Source organism: Myxine glutinosa, chromosome 9 (genome assembly GCF_964187855.1).
Source record: "Myxine glutinosa chromosome 9, kmMyxGlut1.1, whole genome shotgun sequence".
Lineage (NCBI taxonomy): Eukaryota > Metazoa > Chordata > Myxini > Myxiniformes > Myxinidae > Myxine > Myxine glutinosa.
In genome coordinates this window covers 105,932,842-105,960,030 of record NC_136269.1, presented here as the reverse complement: position 1 = coordinate 105,960,030, position 27,189 = coordinate 105,932,842, and the positions used below count along the sequence as shown (strand labels likewise).

Here is a 27,189-nt window from a genome sequence, read left to right as displayed (position 1 = left end):
GAACCAAGTAATGCTAGAAAAGTTGATGTAAAGGGGCACCAATTTGATTCATTCACCTGCATGAAGAAGTAAATGTATTTTATTTGCCAGATGTTGGGCACCCCTTTATATCAACTTTTCTAGCGCATTACCTGGTTCCTCCTAAGAACACAAGGGTAGTTACAGCATGGACACGAGATTTTTTGAATGTCCCTTCTTTTCTATTGTTCGACATTTTCTATAAACTATGGAATGTCCTTCTGTTCTATAGTTTGCCACATGGCACATACCCTTATATATAGGGGCCTTTTCTATGCTCCTGGCATTTTTCACAAGATACATTTTATTCACAAACAAAATGCGTTTGTTCATCGTACAAGACTTTATTCAAGACGATATAAAAGACTTGAAAAGGTAAAGGGAAAAAATATTCAACCCAGATGGGATTTGAACCCACAATCCTCAGTTTGGGAGTCTGATGGCTTATCCATTTGGCCACTGGGCCAGCACATTAGGCTTGGGTAATAACATTTTGAAGAGTTATAAAGTATGTATATATTTATATATATTTGTTTCTGTATATATTTTTATATATTTATTTATGTATATATATTTATATATATTTAATTTTAAAGCAAAAACTATAGCACTTAGGTGGAATTTGTTTTGAAAGCCATTAACTAGACCTATTGGCCGATGTATATTCCAAGTTTCAGCTAGTTTCAATGTATAGCCCTTGAGATATGAGTGCCAACACATTTTGGATGGACGGACAGACAGACAGACACCAACGTGATTTTGAGGATTTTCTAAATAAAACTCAAGAATGTGGAAACAGACGTTGCTGAAATTGTGAGCATATTACCTCAATGTACAAAGCATTTACTTCTTAAATTTGCAGCCCATTTCGTCCAGTAGAAGCCGAGAAATGTATTTTCAGTCCCCATGTTAAAGCTGCATACAGAGAAACGATCCCTTATATAAAGAGAGGGGTGCTTTGCGCTTCCCTTTGATTCGCAGTTGAGAAAGATAGTACAAAGGAGCAGTTGGTGCAAGTCCGTAGGAAAGGTGCAGGGAGTGAGAGATTGGGTATGCAAACTTTTCTCAAGATTGTATAAAGACTCATTACTCTAGCATGGCTCTATGCATTGGTCATTTTTACTCTCCCAGGAAATAAAAGTGAGCTTACACACCTGTTAGTGAGTTTCCTTGTTGAGTGTTAACGAAAACTCTGACCTGAGCCTTGCACGAGACTCATAAAGTTGGTTGGTGCTGCTCTTTTCCTGAATCATGTTTCTTTGTGCGGCTTGGTGGAACTTCTCCTTGCTAATCGGCCTCTGAATTTTTCTTTCATTTATTCCAGATGAAGAGATATCTGGGAAGCCAGAAAGCATGTTGGAAAGCTTGGAGAGCAGCATGCATCCTGAGCTTGTCAAGGTGGGGATTTCTTTCTTTAATTAGCTTCTGCTTGGACCATACCTTCTGTTTCTTAGATACATACCTTGCCACTCACGTGTATGCTTTTTCACCAATGTTAACTTGGCTTCATCACTTTTGTTAAATATTTGGCTTAATTATTTTACAACGTCCCTTACCAAGTTTTGGTTTACATATTTCTTTCTTCATTGCTTTTGGAGTTGTTTGATATTGTCAAAATCATGTCTTTCTTGACTTGTTACCTCCGCCACCAAAGGTGGATGGAGGTTATGTTTTCACCCCTGTCTGTCTGTCTGTTTGTTTGTCTGTCTGTTTGTGAGCAAGATATCTCAAAACGTTGTGGACGGATTCGGACGAAATTTGGCAGAGAGGTAGCGTTGGTGACAAGGACGAAATAATTAGATTTTGGTGAAGATCGGGATTCGGATCCGGCTAGTATAACTTTTTAAGTGATTCTTCATCATTGGGAGATTGGGTCAAAAACTATACATTGCGGGATAACTCAAAAAGTTGTGGACGGATTTGGGCGAAACCTGGTGGACCAGTTGGGTTTGTGACAAGGACAATTCCATTTGATTTTGGTGAAGATCTGAATATGAATTCGGATATGAGAGTTATTTAATTTTTAAGTGATTCTTCACCATTGAGTGATAGAGCTAAAACCAACATATAGCAGGATATCTCAAAAAGTTGTGGACGGATGATTTTGATTAAATGCGATTCTGTATTGCGATTTTATGGTTTTTCATGCAACGGGAGATGGGGTTTTTTAATTGTGTCAGAGTGTGTCATTCCATGGCATAACTCTTACCATTTGAGTTTTTGTCATCAAATTTTCAAAAAACCTTTATTATAAGAATATGGAGAAAATAATTAATAAATAATACGTTTTTTTCAGCTGTTGTTTTCATCAAGTTTAGTTAGAGTGCAAACCGGACGTGGACGTGCTTTGCATTTTGAGATGCTTTCTAGCTGTTTGTTTGTTATCATGTGCTAAATATTGCAACTTCCTTATACCATGATATATATTATATATATATATATATATATATATATATATATATAGATATATATATATATATATATATATATATATATATATATATATATATCTATGCTACTATTTATCTTAGTTTCTGAAAAGATTAATGGATATTCTTTTCTTAAGTGGCATTGCAATTTGAGTCACAATAATCACTGAATGGATTAACGTATTTTGTGTTCACCTTGCAGTACGCACGAGAGACCGATCACATGAACAAGTTGTTACGTTCTGAAGCACGTCACAAACTCTTTGCACTGGATCCAGACTTGCAGGTCCGTGGGTGGTTGGGATCTGTCAAAAGTTTGCTTTGTTCCTTATGCATTGCCTTTTATGAAGTATTTTAAGTAAAGTTGAGGGTTTTTTGTATATATTGCTGTAACAATAAAGACAGCAATGAGATAGTAGCAAGGTAAATAATGTGTGTGCAGTCACCATTTTGATTTGATTGGTAGTCATGAGGGGAGTTTTTCAAAGAAGGATATTAAGTTGAAGGAGGGGAGATTTGACTTGAGACAATTTTGTATAGATAATTAAGAAGTAGGAGGAGAGGATGAAGATGTACTGTTTATTTATCCAGGCTTTCATCTTGGCAGTGATTTAGAAGGCTTTCTCAGAGTATTTGACTTTTATGCACAGAGAATTCAAAGCAATCTCAGATTGTAACATTTCCCATACTTTAAAATCTGCATTCTATGGCAATAAGAGTTCTATGAATGCATTTTGTTGTCTTAAATTTGACTCTCTGCAAGGTAACTATGATCTCAATTTGCATGTAGATTCCATCTGCATGCCATCCTGCCAAAGGCCTGGCAACATGTATTACTGACAATGCTTAATAAGCCCTTGTGGATGTCCATGTAATGTCAGATAGGGGTTCTCCATGTTCTAATCAGATCTTGAATTTTTAATTGAAATATCTATTCCCCGTTTTTCACCTTTGGAAGTGGGGATTCTCAAACATTTCTGTCATAGTGTATCCGTCGTTATTTTAGATTTTGTGGCTGTCGTTCCGACACTTTCCTCGGTCCCAGCCATTAGACTTGAGACACTGTACTTGGACTCTATATTTTACAAAGATCATTTTCAGGTTCCGAGGCCCCACGATACTTGGTTATAGTAACATGCCGTGTGATGCTGTCCACTGACCACACAGAAGAAAGGCTTGTGTGCACCTGCTCTTCCATTATTTTCCATGAGATGCAAGGCTTGATTAACTTACCAGTGGTTCTCTGGCATTCCATTACCTTCTTAAACTTATCTGTCACGTTTTATTCAAGGTTCAGGATCGCAGAAGAGCTGGGACACAGAAAAGATCAGCACACGACATAGCAAAGGGAACAGCAGTAGAAAGGGTAAATGCCATTAGCAGGGTTGTGGAAGAAGCTAGATGAAGACGGTCAAACAAGTGATGCAGATAACAAAGAGGGTTAGGAAAGAAGAATGCAAGGGGTGGACAAGATGGATACATAAGCAAATAAATTTGGAAGGGTTGTGGGTGGTTTAACAGGTGTAGAAAAGATCATGGCTTTGGATGTGGGATGACCTGAGTTGATGGAGAACAACTGTCTTGAAGACCCGGAAGGAAGAATACCGAAAGTGGTTCCACAGACAGGAAAAGTGAGGAATAAATGAGTGAAGATGAGCAGTGGTTCTATATTTAGGCAGTTTCAATAGGAGGGGGTTTCTGGAGGACCACGTGCATCCCACAGATACTTGGGGGGGAGGACAGAGCACGGAGAAGGCAGAGAGTGCAAGACCAGAAATGAGGCGGAAGAAGACAGAGACCACCGACCTGTCGGCAATGGTGCAGTGATAGGCCCATAGACTCAGCTTCATCACAAGGGATTGCAATGATCTTGAAAGCCTTGGTTTCCACAGTGTCACGGTGAGAAAGATGTGAGGCAGGGGAGCCAGCCCATAGGGGAGAGCAGTACTCCATCAAGCTGCGGATAAAAGCCTGGTAAGTAGATAGAAGCTCAGGTGTGCCAAGGAAGGGCTTTGCCCAATGGAGGATGCCCAGTCGGCCTCTGGCTTTGGATGTCAACTTTGAAATGTGATCATGGCCCAAGAGTGATCACGACTGAAAGTGAGACCTAAGGGTTTGAATGACTGAACCTCTTTGAGACAGTTGTTGAGACAGTTGATGGGAGAGTTTGCAGAATGGTCTGACTCTTTGGAACTCTGCTGTCTAACTGAGTATTGATGTTTCCCTGACTGTGTCTGTTGTTGATGTGCTGGCATGTAATTTAGATACACAAGTGGCCAATTCTCAACTAGAAAGGGGTGTCCCATGACTTGTATATAAAATCTTCAGAAAAAAAATATAAGCAACAAGTACAGATACATTCAAAGTACACCACCCCCATACCAAATAATTAAATATCCTACAGCGCGGCATTGCTGGGGCGCCTCCGGCGCCCGGCAAAACCGCGGTGCAGCTCATAGAGATTGCATTGGGAGCGAGAGGTGCACAATAATTGATTGATTAATTGCATAATTAAAATCAATAAAAGATTATCATAAAATATTTTCTTAATCAATTGGCTAATAGCATAACTAAACCACAAGTGCTTCATCCGAAGATGCATCTTTTAGAAATTTAATTGAATAGGTCATTAATAAAAAAATTAAATAATTAATGATTAATCAATAAATAATTAATCGATTAAATGATTAAACAATAAATCAAAAATATCCTTTATAGTCACATTACTTGGTCACTGTCATGTCCAAATATTAGCTTCCTAGCTCAAAAGGTGCCTGAGATATTGCCCAGATGAGAAAGAAAATAAATGAATGATTAATAATGAAAATAAATAAATAATAATCGTAAAAAAATTAAATAGTTAATCAATTTGCGAATAGAATACACAAACCACCACCATTTCATCCGAATCCGTAACTTTAAAAAAATTATTAATTGTCATTCGTCGAATAATTAAATAATTAATCGATTAATTAATTAATCAATAAATCAAAAATACCCTTTACAGCCAAATCACTTGGTCTAGCTCAAAAGGTGCCTGAGATATTGCCCAGATGAGAAATAAAATAAAGAAATAATTAATAATGAAAATGAATAAATAATAATCATAAAAAAATGAAATAATTAATCAATTCGCTAATAGAACACGTAAACCACCACCATTTCATCAGAATCTGTAACTTAAAAAAAAAAAATTTGAGTCATTGATCGAATAATTAAATAATTAATCTATTAATTGATTCATTGATTAATCAATAAATCAAAAATATATTTTACAGCCAAATCACTTTTTCATTGGCATGTCCAAATATCATCTTCCTAACTCAAAAGGTGCCTGAGATAATGGGCAGAAGAGAAAGGAAATAAATAAGTACTTAATTCAACGCTAATAATTAAATAACTTATTGATTAATCAAAAAACAAAAAATACTGTTTTTGAGAAAGTACTTGCTCACTATTGTGCTGAAATTTCAGCTTCCTAGCTCAAAGGATGGCTGAGATATCGCCCGGACAAACAAACAAACAAGAAAACAAGAAAGCAAGAAAACAAACAACCAGAGTGAAAACTGAGTACTCCGTTTCAGCGTGCGTCACTGCCGAGCCCCCTTCGGTGCCCAGCAATGACGTTATGCAGAGCCTGGGGATGGCATAGGAAAGGTGCGGTGTACAATACTATTTGTCTTATTATCTCCGCCACCGAAGGTGAATGGAGCTTATGTTCTCACCTCTGTTTGTCTGTTTATTTGTCTGTCTGTTTGTGAACAGGGTATCTCAAAAGTTGTGGATAGATTCAGACGAAATTTGGTGGAGAGGTTGGGTATGTGACACGGACAAAAATGATTAGATTTTGGTGAAGATTCGAATATGGATTCGGATATGAGAATTATTTAACTTTTAAGTGATTCTTCACCATTGAGAGATCGGGCGAAAAGTAATATGTAACATTGAAGGAACTGCGCTCCAACGCGAGTCGAAAGAATTGACGCGACCAAAGACGGAATTCGTCCGAGTTGCTTTATTGAAACAAAACAGCTCAGGTATTCTCACAAGCCCGTTTATCGGGCAGCAATATATATACACATTTATGTCGGGAAGTTTGCCCGGCAAAAGCTATACCGGGCATGCCCGGGTGTCAAGGGCGAGCCTTGGAAAGGCGAGTCTGGACCTGCCCGGGCGTGTTTGGCTGCGGCCTGGCAAGTCGAGGCTGGGCGTGCCCGGGCGATCTGGACGAGCCCTGGAAAGGCGATAGCGGGCATGCCCGGATGCTCTGGGCGAGCCCTGGAAAGGCGATAGCGGGCATGCCCGGACGCTCTGGGCGAGCCCTGAAAAGGCGATAGCGGGCATGCCCGGGAAAGACGAGACCGGGCGTGCCCGGGAGGTTCGGGCGTGCCCGGGAACAGTGAGTCCGGGCATGCCCTGGGAGAGGCGCGTCTGGCCGTGTTCTGGCCGGTGCAAGGCGATTGTGTGCATCCAGCGGTAACCGCTACACACGCCCCTCCAGAATCGACCTGCCCCGGCAGGGTCAATTTAAGGGGGGTCCGGATGACCCGGCCGAAGCGACCCCTGGAGGGTCGTGGGGAGGGGTCCGACGTGGTGGTGGGTGGTCGAGCGGGGGGAACTGTGGACGGGGGGCAGCCTCGCCGCGGAGGAAGGGCCAACCGTGGTGGTCGGTCGACGTCCATGTGCGCCGGTTTGAGGCGGTCCACAGAAATCCGGTCCGGCCGGCTGCCGAAGTCGACGATGAAAGACTTGTCGCCCCGTCGCAGGACCTGGAAGGGCCCGTCGTACGGCGGCCGGAGTGGCCCCCGGTGCGCGTCATGACGCACAAAGACGTACTCCGCTGTGCGAAGCGCCGGGGGGACGTAGGACTGGGGGCCACCGTGGCGGGACATCGGCACGGGGGCAAATCGTCGGGCGGCCTCCTGGAGGTCCGAGCGCTGGCGAGCGGCGGACCAGGGACTGGTAGCGTCGGGCACGAATTCACCCGGGACGCGGAGCGGCTGGCCGTAGACGAGCTCGGCGGCGGACGCCTGGAGGTCTTCCTTGGGGGCCGTGCGAAGGCCCAAAAGGACCCACAGCAGCCGGTCGGCCCAACCGTCGTCCTGAAGGCCGGCCATGAGTGCGGCCTTCATGGAGCGGTGAAACCGCTCGCACAACCCGTTGGCTTGGGGGTGGTAGGCCGTGGTGCGGTGCAGCGTGACCCCCAACGAACGGGCGACCGCGCCCCAAAGCTCAGACGTGAACTGTGGGCCGCGGTCGGACGAGATGTCCGCTGGTGCGCCGAAGCGCGCGACCCAGGTGGCGATGAACGCCTGCGCCACGTCGGCGGTGGTGGTGGAGGCGAGGGGCACGGCCTCCGGCCACCTGGTGGTCCTGTCCACCATGGTGAGCAGGTGGGTGAACCCCCGCGAGGGGGGCAGGGGACCCACCAGGTCCACGTGGACGTGGTCGAAACGCCATTCAGGCACGGCGAAAGGTTCCAGCGGGGCCTGGGTGTGGCGGTGGACCTTGACCCGCTGGCAGGCCGTGCAGGCGTTGGCCCAGTCGCGGATGTTTCTTCGAAGGCCGTGCCAGACGAAACGCGCCGACACCAGCTTCTGAGAAGTTTTCCGGCCCGGGTGAGAAAGGCCGTGGATGGAGGCGAAGATGCGGCGCTGCCAGGAAACGGACACGATGGGGCGAGGCTGGCCCTGGGAGACGTCGCAGAGCAGGACGGTGCCCGCGAAGGGAATGTCGGCCAGGCGGAGGCCCGTGTCCGCCGCACGGAGTGCCTGCAACGAGGCGTCGGTGGTCTGGTCGGCCGCCATGAGCGCGAAGTCCACGCCGAGGTGGACCGCGTTCGCGCTGGCCCGAGAAAGACAGTCGGCCACGGCGTTGTCTTTGCCGGCGACGTGCCGGATGTCCGTGGTGAACTCCGACACGGCGGAGAGGTGGCGCTGCTGGCGGGCCGACCACGGCTCCGTGACCTTAGCCATTGCGTAGACCAACGGCTTGTGGTCGACGAAAGCCGTGAACGGGCGGCCCTCCAGGAGGTGTCGGAAATGGCGAACGGCCAGGAATAGCCCGAGCAGCTCGCGGTCGAACGTGCTGTAGTTTAACTTGTTCGGCCGGAGTTGCCGGCTGAAAAAAGCGAGTGGCTGCCAAACCCCGTCCACCCATTGCTCATGGACGGCGCCCACCGCGTAGTTGGAGGCGTCCGTAGTGAGGGCGATGGGCGCGTTGAGCACCGGGTGAGCCAGCAGTGTTGCGTCGGCGAGGGCCCGTTTGGCGCTGGCGAAGGCCGCGTCCATGGCCGTGGACCAAACAATGTCATGCTTGGCCGGCTTGCCCCGGAGGGCCTCGTAAAGGGGCCGCATGAGCTGAGCAGCGCGGGGCACGAATCGGTGATAAAAATTCACCATGCCGAGGAACTCTTGGAGGGCCTTGATGGAACGGGGACGCGGGAACGTGGTGATGGCCTCGACCTTGGTCGGCAGCGGCACGGCCCCGGTCTTGGTGATGCGGTGGCCCAAAAAGTCAACGGTCGTCGCGCCGAAGTGGCATTTGACCGGGTTGACAATTAAGCCGTGCTCGCTGAGGCGACCGAACAGTGTTCGGAGGTGGAGGAGGTGCTCGGCGCGGGACGTGCTGGCGACGAGGATATCGTCCAGATAGACGAAAAGAAACGGCAGGTCGCGCAGCACGCCGTCCATCAAGCGCTGGAACGCCTGGGCCGCGTTCTTGAGGCCAAACGGCATCCGCAAAAATTCGAACAGGCCGAACGGCGTGATGACGGCCGTCTTCGGGACGTCGGCCGCCCGGACAGGTACCTGGTGGTAGCCCCGTATCAGGTCAATTTTCGAAAAGATGACCCGTCCCGCCAAACGGGCGGAAAAGTCCTGAATATGCGGGATCGGGTACCTGTCGGGGGTGGTAGCGTTGTTGAGACGGCGGTAGTCGCCACACGGGCGCCATCCACCCCCCGGCTTTGGCACGATGTGCAGTGGCGAGGCCCACGCGCTATTGGAGCGCCGCACGATGCCGAGGTGCTCCAACGCGTCGAACTCGGCCTTCGCCACGGCGAGCTTGGCCGGGTCGAGGCGGCGGGCCCTGGCGTAGACCGGCGGGCCCGTAGTGGGTATGTGCTGCTCGATCCCGTGCCGCACCGCGATGGCCGAAAACGTCGGCCGCGTGAGGGCCGGGAATTCCGCGAGCAGGCGAGCGAACTCGTTCGCTGCCGGGAGGGCGCACGCCAGTTCGGTCGGCGCGGAGCTGCTCATCGTGCACGCCAGGGAGCTGAAGGTCTCGGCGTTGACAAGGCGACGACGTTTGACGTCGACCAGCAGCCCGTGCGCGCAGAGGAAGTCGGCGCCCAGCAAAGCCATGGGGACGCAGGCGGTCACAAAAGTCCATTGAAAACGCTGGCTGCCGAAGCAGAGGGTGACGACGCGTGGGCCGAAAGTGCGTATGGCCGAGCCATTAGCAGCGACCAAAGAGGGGCCGCAAACGGCGTCCCGCCTGTCCTGCTCGGAGGCGGGTATGACGCTCAGTTGGGCGCCGGTGTCACACAGGAAACGCCGCCCAGACGCTTTGTCCCGAATAAACAGCAAGTTGCCCGAGTGGCCGGCGCTCATGGCTGGGAATGAACGCCGGCCCGGCCGTTTCCCGACCTGCTGAAAGTGCACGGGGGCCGGCACGTCCGAGCCTTGTGTCCGAACCTGGCGTCGTAATAACACCACGCCCGGTCAGGTGGAGGCCCCGGCCGTCATGTCGGAAGCGGGCGGTGCGGCGTGGCGGCCGCCAGTTGCACCGGCAGTTCGGCCTCCAACCGCGCAGGGCGCTCGTGTGTCGTGGGCGTCGCCTCGGACGGCGGCGGGCTCCAGGTAACCGCGCCGATGTGCTGGCCCGCCGAGGAGATCTTATCGGCTTCCCTGGCGAGGGCGCGGGAATCCGTGATCAACGTGCCAGCCAGGGCGAGGCGTACCGGGTGAGGCAGCTGGCGAAGGAACAGCTCGCGGAACAGAAAATCCGGAGAGTGCTCACCGAGCAACGAGAGCATATAGTCCATGCGCTCGGACGGGCGCGTGTCGCCGAGCTCGGGCAGAGCGAGCAGGCGCCGTGCGCGTGCTGCCGGTGAGAGGGCGAAAGCGTCGAGGAGGAGTGTCTTCAGCACGTCGTATTTGTCAGCAGCCGGCGGGTGCTCGAGGAGGCTCAAGGCGCGGGCCGCGGTGGTGGAACCGAGCGCCGCCACAACATGGTGGAAGCGGGTGTCGTCCGCGGTGATGCCTCGCAGGGCGAACTGAGAGTCCGCCTGAGCGAACCAAACAGCCGCGTGAGCCTCCCAGAAGGTAGGCAGTTTAAGCGTCACTGCCGTATCCATGTCGGTAGGTCACCAATGAAGGAACTGCGCTCCAACGCGAGTCGAAAGAATTGACGCGACCAAAGACGGAATTCGTCCGAGTTGCTTTATTGAAACAAAACAGCTCAGGTATTCTCACAAGCCCGTTTATCGGGCAGCAATATATATACACATTTATGTCGGGAAGTTTGCCCGGCAAAAGCTATACCGGGCATGCCCGGGTGTCAAGGGCGAGCCTTGGAAAGGCGAGTCTGGACCTGCCCGGGCGTGTTTGGCTGCGGCCTGGCAAGTCGAGGCTGGGCGTGCCCGGGCGCTCTGGACGAGCCCTGGAAAGGCGATAGCGGGCATGCCCGGACGCTCTGGGCGAGCCCTGGAAAGGCGATAGCGGGCATGCCCGGACACTCTGGGCGAGCCCTGAAAAGGCGATAGCGGGCATCCCCGGACGCTCTGGGCGAGCCCTGGAAAGGCGAGAGCGGGCATGCCCGGACGCTCTGGGCGAGCCCTGGAAAGGCGAGAGCGGGCATGCCCGGGAAAGACGAGACCGGGAGGTTCGGGCGTGCCCGGGAACAGTGAGTCCGGGCATGCCCGGGAGAGGCGCGTCTGGCCGTGTTCTGGCCGGTGCAAGGCGATTGTGTGCATCCAGCGGTAACCGCTACAACATGATATTTAAAAAAGTTACGGACGAGTTATTCAATCCTTCATTTAACTGTGAATAACCATTTTGTTTTTATTATTCAAAGCCTATGCTCATAGGAGCGAGGTGACAGAGTATAGGCCAACACTACAGTGTGGCAGTTGGGCAACAATAGGATGCAATGAGTAAGGGAATGAATTAACTGGAAAAGAGGAGATAGAGGAAGGGAGGAGACAGTAACCTGCAAGTAAGAGGGTTGGGTTATGTCAGATTAATGAGAGTAGAAAGGTAATCGAAAAAACATGTTTTAGGGCCACACACTTTTATTTTTTAAAAGTTTAAAACCTATTTTTTTTAAAGCATTTACATTTTTTTTAAATACATTTTTTTGGGATGTAAATGTACCAGAAAAGAGGTCTGTGGGCCAAATATCAGCTCTCTATGACGTATGGAACCGAGAAAACGAACGGCTCAAAGATTTGAAACGGGACAAACAAACAAAGTTCAGATGAAGTTAAATAAAAGTGTGTATAATAAAAAGGATGGGGGATGACATTCGATGGTGTTGCACAACTTGCTTTTGAAGCATTGTAGGTAAAAGTGTGATTGAACTGTCTTCAGAAACCGTCCATTGACAGTAAGCACGAACACCACCAGCAACTAGAATGTACGATACCTGTTTTATTGGAGAAGCTATATGTGTCAAAAAGAGTACTGGCCCTCTTTGATTTACTTATTATGTATGTCATCGCTGGACAAAATAATATGACACCAATTAGCTATTGTTTGTGTGTTCAGAGGGTCGACTTTGGGAGCAGGGAGAGTGAAGTGCTTCCATTTGAAGAGCATTTTGGTTGTCGCGTGCTCTTGAGGTGCCACGACCTGGTGTTCAACCTGCAGTGCTGCGTCACGGATGGCGAGGAGGGCCCTGCGACCAATGTATGCTCCTCTCCCATCATTAGCGACCCACCCCTCCTAATGAATTTCTACTGTAGTCGGTGCTGTGTCGGCTTGTGTGAGGGAATTGGCTCACTGGCTTGGCAGGGTGTGTGTTTTGTTGGTGTTACATCATCAGCCACATTTCCATGATCAAAGTAAGTAAATGTACAATTGTCAAGGCAAGGAAATAATGATGTGGCGAGTTTACATATAAGTGCTTACAGATGCTTTGCTTGACTAATCCATTCTAAAATTTTTTTTTTTTTAACTGTGATCTCCTATTGAAGATTCACAACACGCAGCTTTATGAGGATGGTCACAAAGCAGGAAGAGGTTCTCCTTCAACTGCATGTTTCTTTTGTAACAGGGGAGAGGAGAGTTGTAAATTGAAAAAAAATTGACAAAGGGAGTGGGGGTGGAGAGGAGATGTTGGGGGGAAGCGAACCTGTTTATGTCAGTAGGAATGAGTTCCCAAAAGGCAGCAGCCCAAGTCAGCATTGCACCAACTTTTTAAAATACAAAATTTAAGCTCATTGAAGAGTGAGGCGAAGGAAAGTAGAAGGAATTGGGATTGCGGACTGGGATTGCGGACAAGCTCTGCTGTGTAGTCTGTGCAGGTTAGATGATAGCTGATGGTTGGGCCCAGCAATTTGCAGTGATTGTTTGAAAAATGTAGGTTCATCTGACAATCCTAAAGAGAGGATGGAAATGTGAGTTTTGCCTGAATTCAGGCATGTTCCAATTGTTAGATAACTATCTGATTATTTCCATGTTCCACCAGAGAGGAAAGCCGCTGCTGCTGACCAATCGGTGGGATTTGGTATTATAATGCATGTGGAGTCGTCTGCAAAGAGTCAAACAAGATTATCCAAGGCATCAGAAAGGTCATCGATGTAAATGAGAAACAAGACTAGGCCCAATAATCTGCCTTCTTGCAGCTTGAAGAGGAGATGAGGATTCCATTGAGGGTTACTTGCTGACAATGTGGATGGATGAACTCGGCAAGCCATGAAAGAAGGTGGATTTGTATTATCCAGGATAAAGCTGGGCAAGCAGAGCACGGTGCCTGACTGCTGAATGCTTGAGAAATGTTTTTGCCATATTCATTTTCCGGTCTGATGAAACGTACGTCATCAGAGTACTGTTTTGAAAAAGTAGAATAATCATAAGAAAAACAGGCTTAAATGTTCCAGCAGATTAATCCTCGATTGTTCATCGTTAACAAAATCGATGAAACCAAATTGATTTGAAAACACTTGTAAAATATTTTGTTGTAGCATTAGTGGTAAGTACATTATCTGTGACACATTTGACTCTTGAATAGGTTTTCTTAAAGTATTAATTTGCTGGCATAACCTCATCGTTTTACCAATGGCATTTGCCTTTTATGGGCATAGACGTGCTAATTGATTGGCTTATGAAGCACACACTGTCTATTTTAACGAGTCCTATTTTTTAGAAATCAAATTTTGGTTTTTTTCTATTTATTTGGGGGCCTAAAACACTTCCCTACACACACTATGGAATGGGATTGGGGATCATTTAATATTACCTTTCACATTGCTACAAAGGTTTCGACACTATTGAGCAATTTAAAATAACTAGAATCCCAAAAATGAATCAAGTTTGTTTTTGAATTTAAAAGAAATTTGGCCTAATTTTTTTTTTTCCTAAAACACTCTCTGACACTCCCTGACACTCACTCACTGATGAACCTCTGAATGTATGATGAAGATCCGTTGGACCATCTCTGAGAAAAATGGTGACGCACACACGCAGACAGACAGACAGACAAACAATCATCTCTCTTCTATCTCCTATATCTATATTATCTATATCTATATTATATATATTATATATATATATTATATATTTATATATTATATATTATTATATCTATGTATATAAAAGAAAGTTTTTGTTTGTTTGTTTGTTTGTTTGTTTGTCTTGCGCAAGCTAATCCTGAACGGTGAAAGATAGGAGGAAACCTCCAATACAAAAAATGTCGGGGCGGGCCCCGGTAAGGTTATAGGCTAGGTGGCGAGGTCGGTCGAGGCCGCTTCGACCGGGCTGGGCCCATTTCGCAATTAAAAGCTGAGCTGAATTATAGTAGTCAATCTTCTACGGCCACGAGTAAAAGCTGAATTATTGTAGTAAATTCATTCAAAAAGAACCTGGGCAACGCCGGGTGCTTTCGGCGAGTCTATCTATATATATTTAAAAGAAAGTTTTTGTTTGTTTGTTTGTTTGTCTGCACGCACTAATCTCCTGAACGGTGAAGGATAGGAGGAAACCTCTGAAACAAAAAATGTCGGGACGGGCCCCGGGAAGGTTATAGGTTATAGCAGTGGTTCTTAACGTTTTTAAAGGTGCCGAACCATAACGAAACCCACCGAACACTCACGGAACCCCTCAAATTTGACAAAAAAATTAAGAAGAATTGCATCTTAATGTGTTTTCTGTTCTTTTTGGGAGGCGATCTGGGAAATGTGTGGTTTTGTTTTGGCAAGGGCCACCCTCAAATCATTTTCGCCGCAAGCCTGCTCCTTTTCTTTGTTTTAATGTCCACCAGTTTCGAAAACGCATGCTCGCAGAGATACGTTGTAACGAACGGCGTGAGGATCTCAAGGGCAATTTTAGCAATGTGAGGATACCCTTCCATTTGGCGGCACCAAAACGTTGAGAGCGTTGTTGTGCCGAAGAGTTGTTGTTGAGTCTGGCTCTGCTGAAGTTCGTTGAGGTCGTCGAGGTATTGGTCGTTGACATCTGCCGTTGCAACGTCGAAAGTAAACGGCTGCCGCACCCATGCTGGGTATTGCTCTTGGTCGGGGAAGTAGCCGTCGAATGACTTTCCCAGCTCATCCAAGTGCGTGGCAATCGCTTGCTTCGGCTCACCCAGTACAGCAGTGCCTCCAACTTCAGACTCCTCTTCGATCCCGCTCACGCACTCGTCCAGTTGCGAAAAGTTCGCGAAGTTGTCGTTCTCTGTTCGCCGCCTCCACAACGGTAACTTCTTTCGGAAAGCGCTCAGCTTTTCTTCAGATTCGATGACATTCACTCCACCGCCCTGCATCTGGCAAATGAGATGATTGAGTGCGTCGAAGATGTCAGCCAAGTACGCCAAGGCGAGGATGAACTCTGACTCTTGGAAGTGCGTTGCATGGCAATGCTGGTGTTCTCGCAAAAACAGGGCTAATTCTACACGCAAGGCAAAAACACGGCTCACTACCTTCCCTCGTGATAACCATCGAACGTTAGAGTGGTAGAGAAGGACTTCGAATTCAGAGCCGATTTCATTGCACAGCTCTTTGAAGATGCGATGATTCAGAGCATGGCTTCGCACGTAATTCACAGTTTCAACGACGATTTTCAGAACATTGGCCAGTTTTGGAGGCAGGGTTTTTGATGCCAGCGCGTGTCTGTGCAGGACGCAGTGCGTGACGATGATGTGTGGTGCATCGGCCTTCACCAGCGCTCCAAAACCGGCGTTGCATCCCGGCATGGCTGGAGCTCCATCCGAGCAAACTGCAGACACCATGTTCCACGAGAGGCCGTTGCTTCTGAAGAAGTCGTCCACAAGCTTCTTCATGTCAGCTGCCTTCGTCGTTGTTGTGAGAGGCTTGCAGAACAGAAAGTCTTCCTTGATCTCGTCTCCTTTGACATAACGCACAAATAAGATGAGCTGGCTCAAATTCGAAACGTCAGTGGTCTCGTCGAGTTGAAGGCTGAATTTTGTCGGGCTCGCGACTAAATCTGCAACTACCTGGGCGAGGATGTCGTCGCTCATGTCATCGATTCTGCATCTGATGGTGTCATTTGAGAGTGGAACGAGAGACAACTTGTTTTCAGCAGCTTTTCCCAGCATGATGTTGGCCATCTTCAACGCGGCCGGTTTGATGAGTGTCTCGGCAATGGTGTGCGGTTTGCCCTGCTTTGCGATCAGGTACGCAACTTCATACGACGCGGTGAGGATTGGTTTGTCAATTGGAACGAAGCCGAGAGTGGGCAAGGTAGCACTTGCCTCGAATCGGACTCTCTTCAATTTGAATTCATCCAGTGTTGGTCTTTGTACTGCCCCTCGCCGTGCAGTTTTTTGAAGTGTTCCCGTAGTTTTGCTGGTGCTCGGCTGGAGTTGCTCAACTTGACATTGCAAAGCATGCATTGAGGACGCTGACTTCCGTCCCGTTCCGTCAAACACGTGAACCCGTACCGCACGTAATCCTCCGACCACTTCCTTTTTTTGCTCGACACACTGCAAAGAAAAAAAAAAGTAACAAACTGATCTTAATTGAGTTCGGGCAAATAATTATATGACAAAAATTAAAAAAGGAACATGCTTAAATATAATCAATACCCCTCTGAAATCTGAGAAATTTTAATGAAGAAAACATAACTTATAGTTACGATGACGGGATTTATCATCTACTCAACTCTATGTCACCTCAAATCCCATTATAATATCACATAGAAAACTGCGAATTGTTAGTTTTGAATTGCGACCAAAGGAGTTATATCACCTCCACCTAATTTTCTGAGTAATTTAATCATATTTTATAATCACCATCCACTTTTGACTTTAATATAACTCTGAACCCGCCCTGCATATCCACAAACATTTCCAACTTACTTTTCAATTAATCATTAACTCCAAAGTAAGGCGCGACCAATGACGCACGGCACATGGCAAGTTAATCGAGGCTATTCACTGGAATTTCCGAACACCTGCAAAGTCCAAAATCCAGTAAGTAAGTAAGCACGTAAGCACCATCAACAGAATAATTAGCAAGTTGCTCATTGATTCAACTTACTACAAGTCAGTGTGAAACAACTTATCTTAAACACAGACCAGAGAAACCATGAATGGGATGGGAATACAATTACAAATAACATTTCCATTCGTTCGTAACATACATAACAAAATAATAATAATATTAATAATAAGCGTAATTACACATATATTCAAAATTGATACAAAAAAAATACAAAAAAAACATTGCAATGCGTTTCGGCGGACCTCCGCCGAACCCCTGAGACTGGCTCACTGAACCCCTGGGGTTCGGTCGAACCCAGGTTAAGAACCACGGTGTTATAGGCTAGGTGGCGAAGCCAGTCGAGGCTGCCTCGGCCGGGCTGGGCCCATTTCGCAATAAATCTTCTTCTTTCAAAATTCTCTTGATGTACAACTTATGCACTTAATTGGAATATCTGACTGATTGCAACACATGCTTTCAAAATTCTCTCTCGCGGGACCCGACAGAAGAAAGAACAAGGAATCGTTGAGCACTAACTGATACTGGGCTCGCGTCAGACCTAAGTACAGACGATTAAATTCATTCAAAAAGAACTGGGGAAACACCGGGTGCATTCTGCTCCTACAGTATAAATAAAAGGTGTGGATGTGTGCATGTGTTGGCATATTTTGTAATTTTTCAAGAAAACTAGCGAATGGACAAACTCACTACTAATTGCCTCAAGTTTTGAATGATTAATTTAAGGTGTCTTTTAAATAAAGCCTATAGTGAATAATAGGCTGTTTTTCTGTATCTAATCCAAACTCCACCATATTTGTTGGGTATGTGCGAGGATGGATACATAAAAACGATACATAAAAATTATGGATGTGTGATACTTTTTGTAAATTCCTGCCATCTTTTATATTCTGACTAACAGTTATGTGAACATCATGAGACGTGTCAGAGGATGGTGATGCAACAACCTCAAGATAATTCACCTGATCCTGTTCCCCTTGTTTCTACTTTTAAGTGGCACATAATCAGACCATTAAGCCATGTGGTCCATCCATTTCGGAAATTTGTGGATTTGGCTCGAGTAATAGCCCTGTGGCTGTGTTCTGTCATCAGATCATTAATGGCCAAAGCAAAGCCAGATGAGCCCAACATTCATGCAAAAGAATGTCATGCTTATTCACTCAATTCCCTTGTTTGTACTTTTCACAGTGACATCACTGGACAAATTGCATCATTGTGTTTCTTGTATGGTAGAATGGGGGGTAAAATGGCCATTTTGTGAGTGCCTCATTGCTGATGGAAATTCCACCACCACAATCACCACCACCAGAAATATGGGCTCCAAAAATTTTGTAGCAATAGGAACACAATACTTGTTTTTGGGACATTCATGGCATTTAAATTTGAATATAGTGATGTCAGGAATTAAAATGTCTATGTGTATATATATATATATATATATATATATATATATATATATATATATGTATATATATATATGTATATATATGTATATATATATATATATGTATATATATATGTATATATATATATATATATATGTATATATATGTATATATATATATATATGTATATATATATGTATATATATATATATATGTATGTATATATATATATATATATATATATATATATATATATATATATATATATATATGTGTGTGTGTGTGTGTGTGTGTGTGTGTGTGTGTCTATATTTCTGTATATGTATGTATGTATGTATGTGACATGTATTGCAAAGCAATTCTCGCTCTTGTTTTATCTATATTACCAGGTCGAACCTTTTTTCCTGCGCCTTGCACTGTTCGATACCCGCCATGGGAATAAGCTTTCTGCTGATTTCCATGTTGATCTAAATCGGCCACAGTTGAGGTCGATGCTGGTGGGGTCGTGTACGAGTCCAGTGGATAGTTCAGGAACTGAAATAGGGCCTGCTGAGCCGAGAACACTTTCTTTGTCACAGGAATGTCTCAGGTATCCGACACAGGTATGTGAGCTTCTTATCAACGCCTATGTGTTGTATGAGGGTAATTGCTCTGCATAAACTGAAGGGTCAAGGCCCAAGAAATGGTTTGAAAGCAAATATGTTTAGAACAGTCCCTAAGGAAACTAATAAACTGTTGTGTGAAACAAATAAATTAGTGATGCTAAGAGGTTTCTAACAAAGTAGTTGCAAGGAACTGTGCACCTCTCATGTCTAAGTGGTCTTTGATCTTTCGCATTTTTACTGCTGTGTGTAGGTGCTCGATGGGTGTTGTTGATGTGCAACCTGTGATGATGCGAAGGGCTTTGTTTTGTGTGGTCTGCAGGGTGTTGTGATGTGTGTTTGACAGGCCATAGGCCCAAGATGAGCTGGCATAGTTGATGACTGATCTAAAGTACTGTTTGTATGTTAGTGATGTTGTTTCTTTGTGGTGTCCGAAGTCGGTGCATGTGAGTGCCCTAAGTGTGTTCAGCCTGGGTGTGCATTTTTTTTTTTTTAATGTTTGTGATGTGATCTAAGAATGACATGGATGTCTTAAAAGTGATGACATGTATTTTTATTTGGTATATTTGGGATAGGGATGTTGTTGGTGCAGCATTATTTTAAGAGTGACAGTTGATTTTGAGGGGGCTAATCTTAGTCTGTTGATGATGAGCCAGGTTTGTAGGGTGCTGAGGACGGATTGAAGTTGTGTTGTGGCTGCGTTGATGTTGCTGATGGTGGAGGTAATGGATATGTTTGAATGCTGATTTATTTTACCTGTTAATTAATTTTTATGTGGCAGGGTATTTTCTCGGTCACCGATCCACATGCTGATGTATTTTTGGTGGCACGGGTGGAGAAGGTGCTGCAGGGTGGTATTGCCCAGTGTGCTGAGCCCTACGTAAAGAACTTTGATTCAGGAAAGGTACAATCACATCATTTTGTGTTTTGTTTGAATACAATACTCATAATAATGTAATTTACTTGAGTTTTATTATCCTTCAGAGTTTAATATGTTGCATCCAAACAAGAGTTGGACTTCAGAGTCAAGGCTTGGTCATATTTCCTCAGTCATAAGTGTATTCACCTTTCAAATACTAATTCTTAACCCCACCCAACCATCCTATATTTATCAAAATCACAGATTTGGAATTTAATGCATCATTAGTCATTTGTATAAATGTATTACAGTAAATAAAGGTATTTGTCCAACGATGCTGCTTTGTTATATATCTTCTCATTTGTATCATTTCTTCTTCCTTTCCCCTATCAATTCCATTTTGCTATAACCACAGACAGCACAGAAGGTTTTGAAGCACGCAAGGCATGCCTGCAGCAAGCTGGCACAGTACCGCATGCCCTTTGCTTGGGCCGCAAGGTTTGTTAGAGTTTGGAACTCCACACTGGTTTTGGAGCAGAAGAGGTTTTTGATGTTTTAAATCAACAATAATGAACTCTGATGTAAGGTGGTCCTATTTTTCTCTTAGACCTGTTTTCAAGGATGGCAGCAGTACTGTAGACCCTGAAGCACGGTTCTCCCCACTCTACCGACAGGACAGCAGCAAGCTTTCCAACGAGGATCTCCTCAAGCTGCTCTTGGACTTCAGGAAGTAAGTTACGCACTCTTTAGCTCATTGGTCACCGTGGTGGAGTTTGGCACAAGACAAATTAGCATTCACAGGGGGTGTGCTGTGCACTATTTTATACCATGCTTTTTTCAGGCCAGAACGAATGGCCAAGCTGCAGGTGATTCCTGGTCACCTAGATGTGACTGTGGAGGTTCCACCACCTGACCTGCCCTGTGAGTAAGCACACTTCTTTACTCTTTCGTTCACAGTTGTTGCACTCAGTTCTTGAAAATGCAGTTTATTTATGGTATTTACTATCAGACAATTTTAAACATGTTTTGGTGTTTTTATATGATCATGTGTCATTGTGCTATGATGTCTTTTGATCTTATTTGGGATATTTGGGTTCCTGGACTTTTCATAACATGGTTGGGTCTTTTTTAACTAAATAAAAGCACACAACTATGTAGATGTGTTATCGTTATTGGGATTCCAATTTGGAATATTTAGGAAGCATTTGTGGGTTTGTTCTAATTACGTTAATTTTGATTTAAGAAAGCCATTTAAAATATAAATTCCAAACCGTCAACAAAGATAAGAACACCGAGTGTGCATTTCCAATGAGGCAGCACTCCCTTCCTTAGACTTTCACACTTGTACATGTGGTGAGCAGGCTGTGTCTCTCCTTCATACATTCCTGTCTGTCCATGGGATGAGGATGGGGCAGGAGAGAATGAGGCAGTCGCCTCAAGCCTTCTTCCTGTCACCTTGGAGGTGCAGGAACTGGCCTTGGCAGAGGCGCGTCATGCACATCCGTACACTGCCTATATCAACCACCTCTATGTGTACCCACTGCAACTGAAGTACGATGGGCAAAAGAGTTTCACCAAGGTGATGACAAATGGAGTTTTTTGTAAATATATATATATATATATATATATATATATATATATAATAGGCTAATGCCATCTGTCTGTCTGTCTATATGTCTGTCTGTCTGTCCCACACCTGAAACACAGGAATGCTCCTTGGAGAGAAAAATATATTCAACAAAAGTTGCTTGAAATTAATCCAAACCTATGGGGGAAAAAAAAGAAAAATTCAATTGGTCCAAAAATTGAGCCTGGGTGGTGTATAAGGCAACATACCACTGCTTCTATTGGTCCTGATTTTTTTAAAATTTGCTGTTGTGAAATATGCCGCAATATATTTGCTGTTAAGAATTTTTTTATTTTGGAATTTAAAAATACGCTATACAATATATTTAATAGAATAATGCTGTCTGTCTCCCCTACACCTTTCCACCCCCCTACTCCCCGAAACATGTAAATGCTACTCGGAGACGATACATTATGTAAAAGTTACTTCAAATTAATCCAAACCTATGGGAAAATTATAATACTGCCTCAATTTCGCTCCTTCAACCAGTGCAAGAACAAAAGGCTTCCTTTTATTTTTATTTTTGTTGTATTTTTAGTAATCTATTTCCATTTTATATAATAAAATAATCTATATCTATATCTAGATATAGATATAATACAGTAATCTATATTTAGTAATATATTTTAGTAATTTTAGTAGTCCAGCTAGTAATAATAATAAAATGAGAGGGGCAGGGGTTCTCTTGTTATTTTCCAGGTTTTTTGCCTTACATTTGTGGTCGACCATGAAGGTGGATAAATTGTTTTTTTGTTTTTTTTGTTTTTTTATCCATAACTTCACATATACTGTACTATCTGAAGTACCTGGCGTTGCCCAGGAAAATTCAATGAAATATATATTTAAATATTTCCTGCATGCCAAATTGGGGAATGTTGACGATACGGTTTTATATGAACTAGCAACGGTACCCGCCCTATGGGTGGGGCTTCAATTGGGAGGCCCAAATGAAAAGGCAAGATATCAGAAATTGAAGGCTTTTTTTTTATTTTAAATGATTTATATAAACATCTGTTAAATCATATCACACACAAATCATCAAAATCTAAACAGTATTTGTAGAATTTCAATAAAAGCCACATCACTGTTCATATCGGTAAATATTATTCCATCGTGTTTGGAAAAACTGAAAAATTGGAAAAATTGGAAATTGGAAAATTGGGAAAACAATATAGCCTATTTTACTCCAGGGCATCCCAGGATTACCCAACCAAATTTTGTTGCGATGGGTTCAGCCATTTTTGCGGTACCTGGGAACAGACGGACAGACATTTGGTGAATTATAGTAAGATTACCAATCTTGGGCATTGCAAAATGCGCTTGGACCACTTACCCTTCTTTTAACTCATTTTTATTAATTTTATTCTTTAAATACACATAAATCATCCTGGTTAATGATGTCTTGTTATAACCTCTATACAAATTAGATACCAAGGCTTCACAGAGCATCATAATTATTTACCTATAACTCGCTATTATATCATCAGTTATAGAAATGTCTTGGAAAGTCTTTGATGCTGCTATTAATTCTATAAAGAAAAGAAGTGGTAGAGCAGCAAACAGTCAACCATTGATGTTTTTTCGGGAGGGAGGAAAACAGTCATCTCAACAGCCAGCAGAGCCTTCATGTCACAGCAAGGAGTAGAACCTTCCAGATATCAGTGAATCGCCATCCTCCCACTCTCCACCATCCACCTATAGATTGTTTTATTGTACTAAAGGGTGATTTTTTTGTAGTTTATGTTACATGTATTTGCAGTACTGTATTACATTGTACTATACAAAATGTTTAAACAATGAAAAGTGTTATTTTTTACATAAATTATTGTGAGATAAATTGATCTATTTAACCTCGTTTCACTTAACGTCGTGTTTTCAAGAACGTAACCACGATGTTATCCGAGGACCAAGTGTACAACAAATCATTACAACCTCAACATACAATCTTCACAATACGTATTACTTGATCGCTCCTAGGGAAAACCACAGGCAATGTATAAGCAACATACTTACGAAAGACGAACATGGAGGTGTTATAATAAACCTGTAAAATGCAATCTTTTTAATAACAGGTGCATGTGTAAACACTATAATTAAACTTTGTTGTTGACAACAAATCACTATATACAACCTCAACGTACAATCTTCACAAACCATATTAATTGATCGCTCCTTGGGAAAAAAATGCAGGTCGTGTATAACCACAAGACCTGATCGAGGCCTTAGAGCCAATTGTTTGATTTTAATATATTTTTATATTTCTCAATTTTTTTTATCCAAGCTATGCTTTTCTCTGGATGAAACCTTCTCTGGATGAAACCCTTACCTTCCTCTGCATGAAAGAGGAGGTTGTGCAAAGTTTGCTTGCACTGGTCCAAATGAATAACGAACAAATAAATGAAAAATCACCTATAGAGCGACACTTTGCAAAAGAGAACAAAGTAGAAAGCACTCAGTCTGTGACCTAATGTGCAAATCGTCTTCAAATTTAAAGTTAATTGGATGAAAATTCACAATTTTAGAAATTTGGCCGATGTTGACCTTTTGGCCTATGTTGACCTCAAATATAGTTGGTGGTTGGTTTCAGTTAGCTGATATAAAATATGAAAATCATATTCAAATTTCAAGTCAATCGGATGAAAATTGAGGATTTTAGAAATTTGGGAAATGTGGTTGACCTTCGGCCTATGTTGATCTCAAAAATAGTTGGTGGTTGAATTCAGTTAGCTGATATGAAAATCATATTCAAATTTCAAGTCAATCGGATGAAAATTGAGGATTTTAGAAATTTGAAATGGTTGTTGACCTTTGGTCTATGTTGACCTTTTGGCGTAAGTTGATCTCAAAAATAGTTGGTGGTTGAATTCAGTTCAATGATATGAAAATCCTATTCAAATGTCAAGTCAACAACAACACACAACAGGCATTTTAAGGCCATTTTCCCTGATAGAGCAGGGGTTAGCCTTGCGGGGGCCCCATGACAATCTTCTCCATTTTGCCATATTTTTCTGCATCTCTCCTTGTTAACCCCCTTGCTCGCATTTCTTCTTCCACCACCTTTAGCCAAGTCTTTCTCGGTCTTCCCCATCCTATACTTCCTTCTACATTCATTTTCATCACTCTTCTCACCCAGTCACTTTCATCCTTCCTCAACACATGACCCAACCATCTCAACTTGTTTCTCTTCACAACATCCATCACAGGTTCTATTCCCATCATTTTCCTCAATTCATCATTTATCTTCCTCTCAAATTTCAAGTCAATCGGATGAAAATTGAGGATTTTAGAAATCTGAAAAAAGTGGTTGACCTTTGGCCTATGCTGACCTTTTGACCTCCAAAATAAATAAGATTTTTTTCGGACCACGAACTCTACCGTTTGGTGAAGTTTTGTGAAGATCGGTTTAAAATTGTGACCTGTAGGCAAGTAAGTGAGTGGACAGACAAAACCACACACAAAAACACACACAAACACAAACACACACACACACACACAGACACACACACAAACCCACACACAAAAACACACACACACACACACACACACACACACACACACACACACACACACACACACAAACCAAAGTGATCAACATACTTGTCAAAAAAAGTTTTTTTGCCAGGTAACAAACACACCAACAAACAAACTTTCTTCTTTCTATATATTAGATTATCTACATCTTAATATAGCCTTTTGGTGATGTTCTTTCTTTTACCAAGATAAATCTGTTCTCACAACTTTAATCCCAGAACCTCTGTCTGCAGGCACGGAATATCGCAGTGTGTGTGGAATTTCGAGATTCGGATGATGAAGGTGCTTTACCTCTCAAAGTGAGTACTGCCTATCTTCAATATTCTTCACATGAATTTCTCACAATTATTAAGTTGGGTTTAGACAGAGTTTGTTTTGATGGGATGGCAAAGTTGCATCTGTTATCGTGTCGTTTTGAAGCGTGACAATGACGAGTCAATGCTGGTGCATCTAGCCGTCCTTTCTGGCAGTACACTCTGATGATTGGTACATGAGCATGAAAATGTGGGTTTGCAGCCAATGAGAAGCTTTTCGTTAATCATTCAATTTTTTGTTGAAACCACAGCTGTTTATGAGATAATGCTGGCTTGGGTATTTAATGGGTTTGGTAAGTTTGGCGTTCACACAACATGTGTTGTTGCGTGACCACCACACTTGCCAAACATGGCTTAGTAAGGCCACTGTGATTTGGCAGAATTCCATGGGTTGGTTTTCCTGACTTCTCGTCGAATGATGTCAGCAAAAAGCATCAAATGAGGCAGACCGGGGGTTTCAAAAGGAATAAATTGCAATGTTTTTTTTAAAATGAAAATAATATTAAAACATTAAAATATCTGAGAAGGGAGATATACAGTCACGTGAAAAAGTAAGTACACCCCATGTAAAGTTTTGACTTTTTCAACATATTTCAACATACAGCTATTTGATCTTCATTTCAACAATATTGATAGATAAAGGTGATATAATACAACAAATATCATGAAACATTTACATTTTGTTGTCCACTGTCCAATTTAAATAAACATAAATGCAAATTTCACATGTGGAAAAAGTAAGTACACCCCTACATTTATCACTACTTCAAATACCTAAAATTAGAATCAGGTGCACCAGCTCAGGTGCAAATGATTAGAACATCGTGAGAGAGGATCTTGGAGGAACCTGTCTTATTTAAACCTCAGACATTTAGTTTGGTTTGCTCTTTGTTGTTGAAGTGTGCGGCGTCACCATGCCTAGATCAAAAGAGCTCTCTGAGGCCTTCAGAAAGAAGGGTACAGATGCCTACGAGTCTGGGAAGGGATTTAAAAAGATCTCCAAACAATTTGAAATCAATCATTCGACTGTCCGGAAGATCATCTACAAGTGGAGAAGATTCCAAACAACTGCCAACTTGTTCAGGCCAGGCCGCCCCAGCATGTTTAGCCCGAGAGCAGACCGCAAGATGCTGAAAGAAGTCTCTAAGAACCCCAGAATGTCATCACGGGATCTACAGGTAGCTCTTGCCACTGTTGATGTCAAAGTCCACGAGTCTACCTTAGAAAGAGGCTGCACAAATTTGATCTACATGGGAGGTGTGCCAGGAGGAAACCTTTGCAGTCCAGAAAGAACATCAGGGCAAGACTAAAGTTTGCCAATGAACACCTAGGCAAAGACCAGCACTTCTGGAACAATGTGCTCTGGACAGATGAATCAAAGGTAGAGCTATTTGGCCACAGTACCAGAAGACATGTTTGGCGAAAACCAAAGACAGCATTTGACCACAGGAACCTGATACCAACTGTAAAGCATGGTGGTGGAAATATTATGGTTTGGGGCAGCTTTGCTGCATCAGGGCCTGGGCAGCTCACCATCATAGAATCCACTATGAATTCTTCATTGTACCAGAGGGTGCTTGAGGATAATGTGAGGCCATCTGTCGGAGAGTTGAAGCTCAACCGAGGGTGGACCTTGCAACATGACAATGACCCTAAACATACCAGTAAATCCACCAAGGAATGGCTGAAAAGAAAGAAATGGAGGGTTCTGGAATGGCCAAGTCAAAGCCCAGATCTAAATCCC

At 43.9% G+C, this 27,189-nt stretch overlaps 1 protein-coding gene across 6 annotated transcripts in view; it reads left to right on the top strand.

Annotated features, from left to right (window-relative positions):
* The window catches only part of DOCK9 (dedicator of cytokinesis 9), a 287,811-nt gene that overhangs the window by 159,170 nt on the left and 101,452 nt on the right, over positions 1–27,189 (top strand). For 4 of the 6 annotated variants that reach the window (XM_068128622.2, XM_068128618.2, XM_068128620.2 and 1 more), the window contains exons 9-18: positions 1,343–1,416; positions 2,650–2,733; positions 12,218–12,358; positions 18,902–19,114; positions 19,896–20,018; positions 20,389–20,471; positions 20,581–20,703; positions 20,815–20,894; positions 21,335–21,552; positions 25,350–25,430. In XM_068128622.2, the coding sequence (XP_067984723.1) occupies positions 1,343–1,416; positions 2,650–2,733; positions 12,218–12,358; positions 18,902–19,114; positions 19,896–20,018; positions 20,389–20,471; positions 20,581–20,703; positions 20,815–20,894; positions 21,335–21,552; positions 25,350–25,430 (1,220 nt within the window). The remainder of the gene's footprint in view (positions 1–1,342; positions 1,417–2,649; positions 2,734–12,217; positions 12,359–18,901; positions 19,115–19,895; positions 20,019–20,388; positions 20,472–20,580; positions 20,704–20,814; positions 20,895–21,334; positions 21,553–25,349; positions 25,431–27,189) is intronic. The other 2 variants (XM_068128621.2, XM_068128619.2) reach the window with 1 other exon arrangement.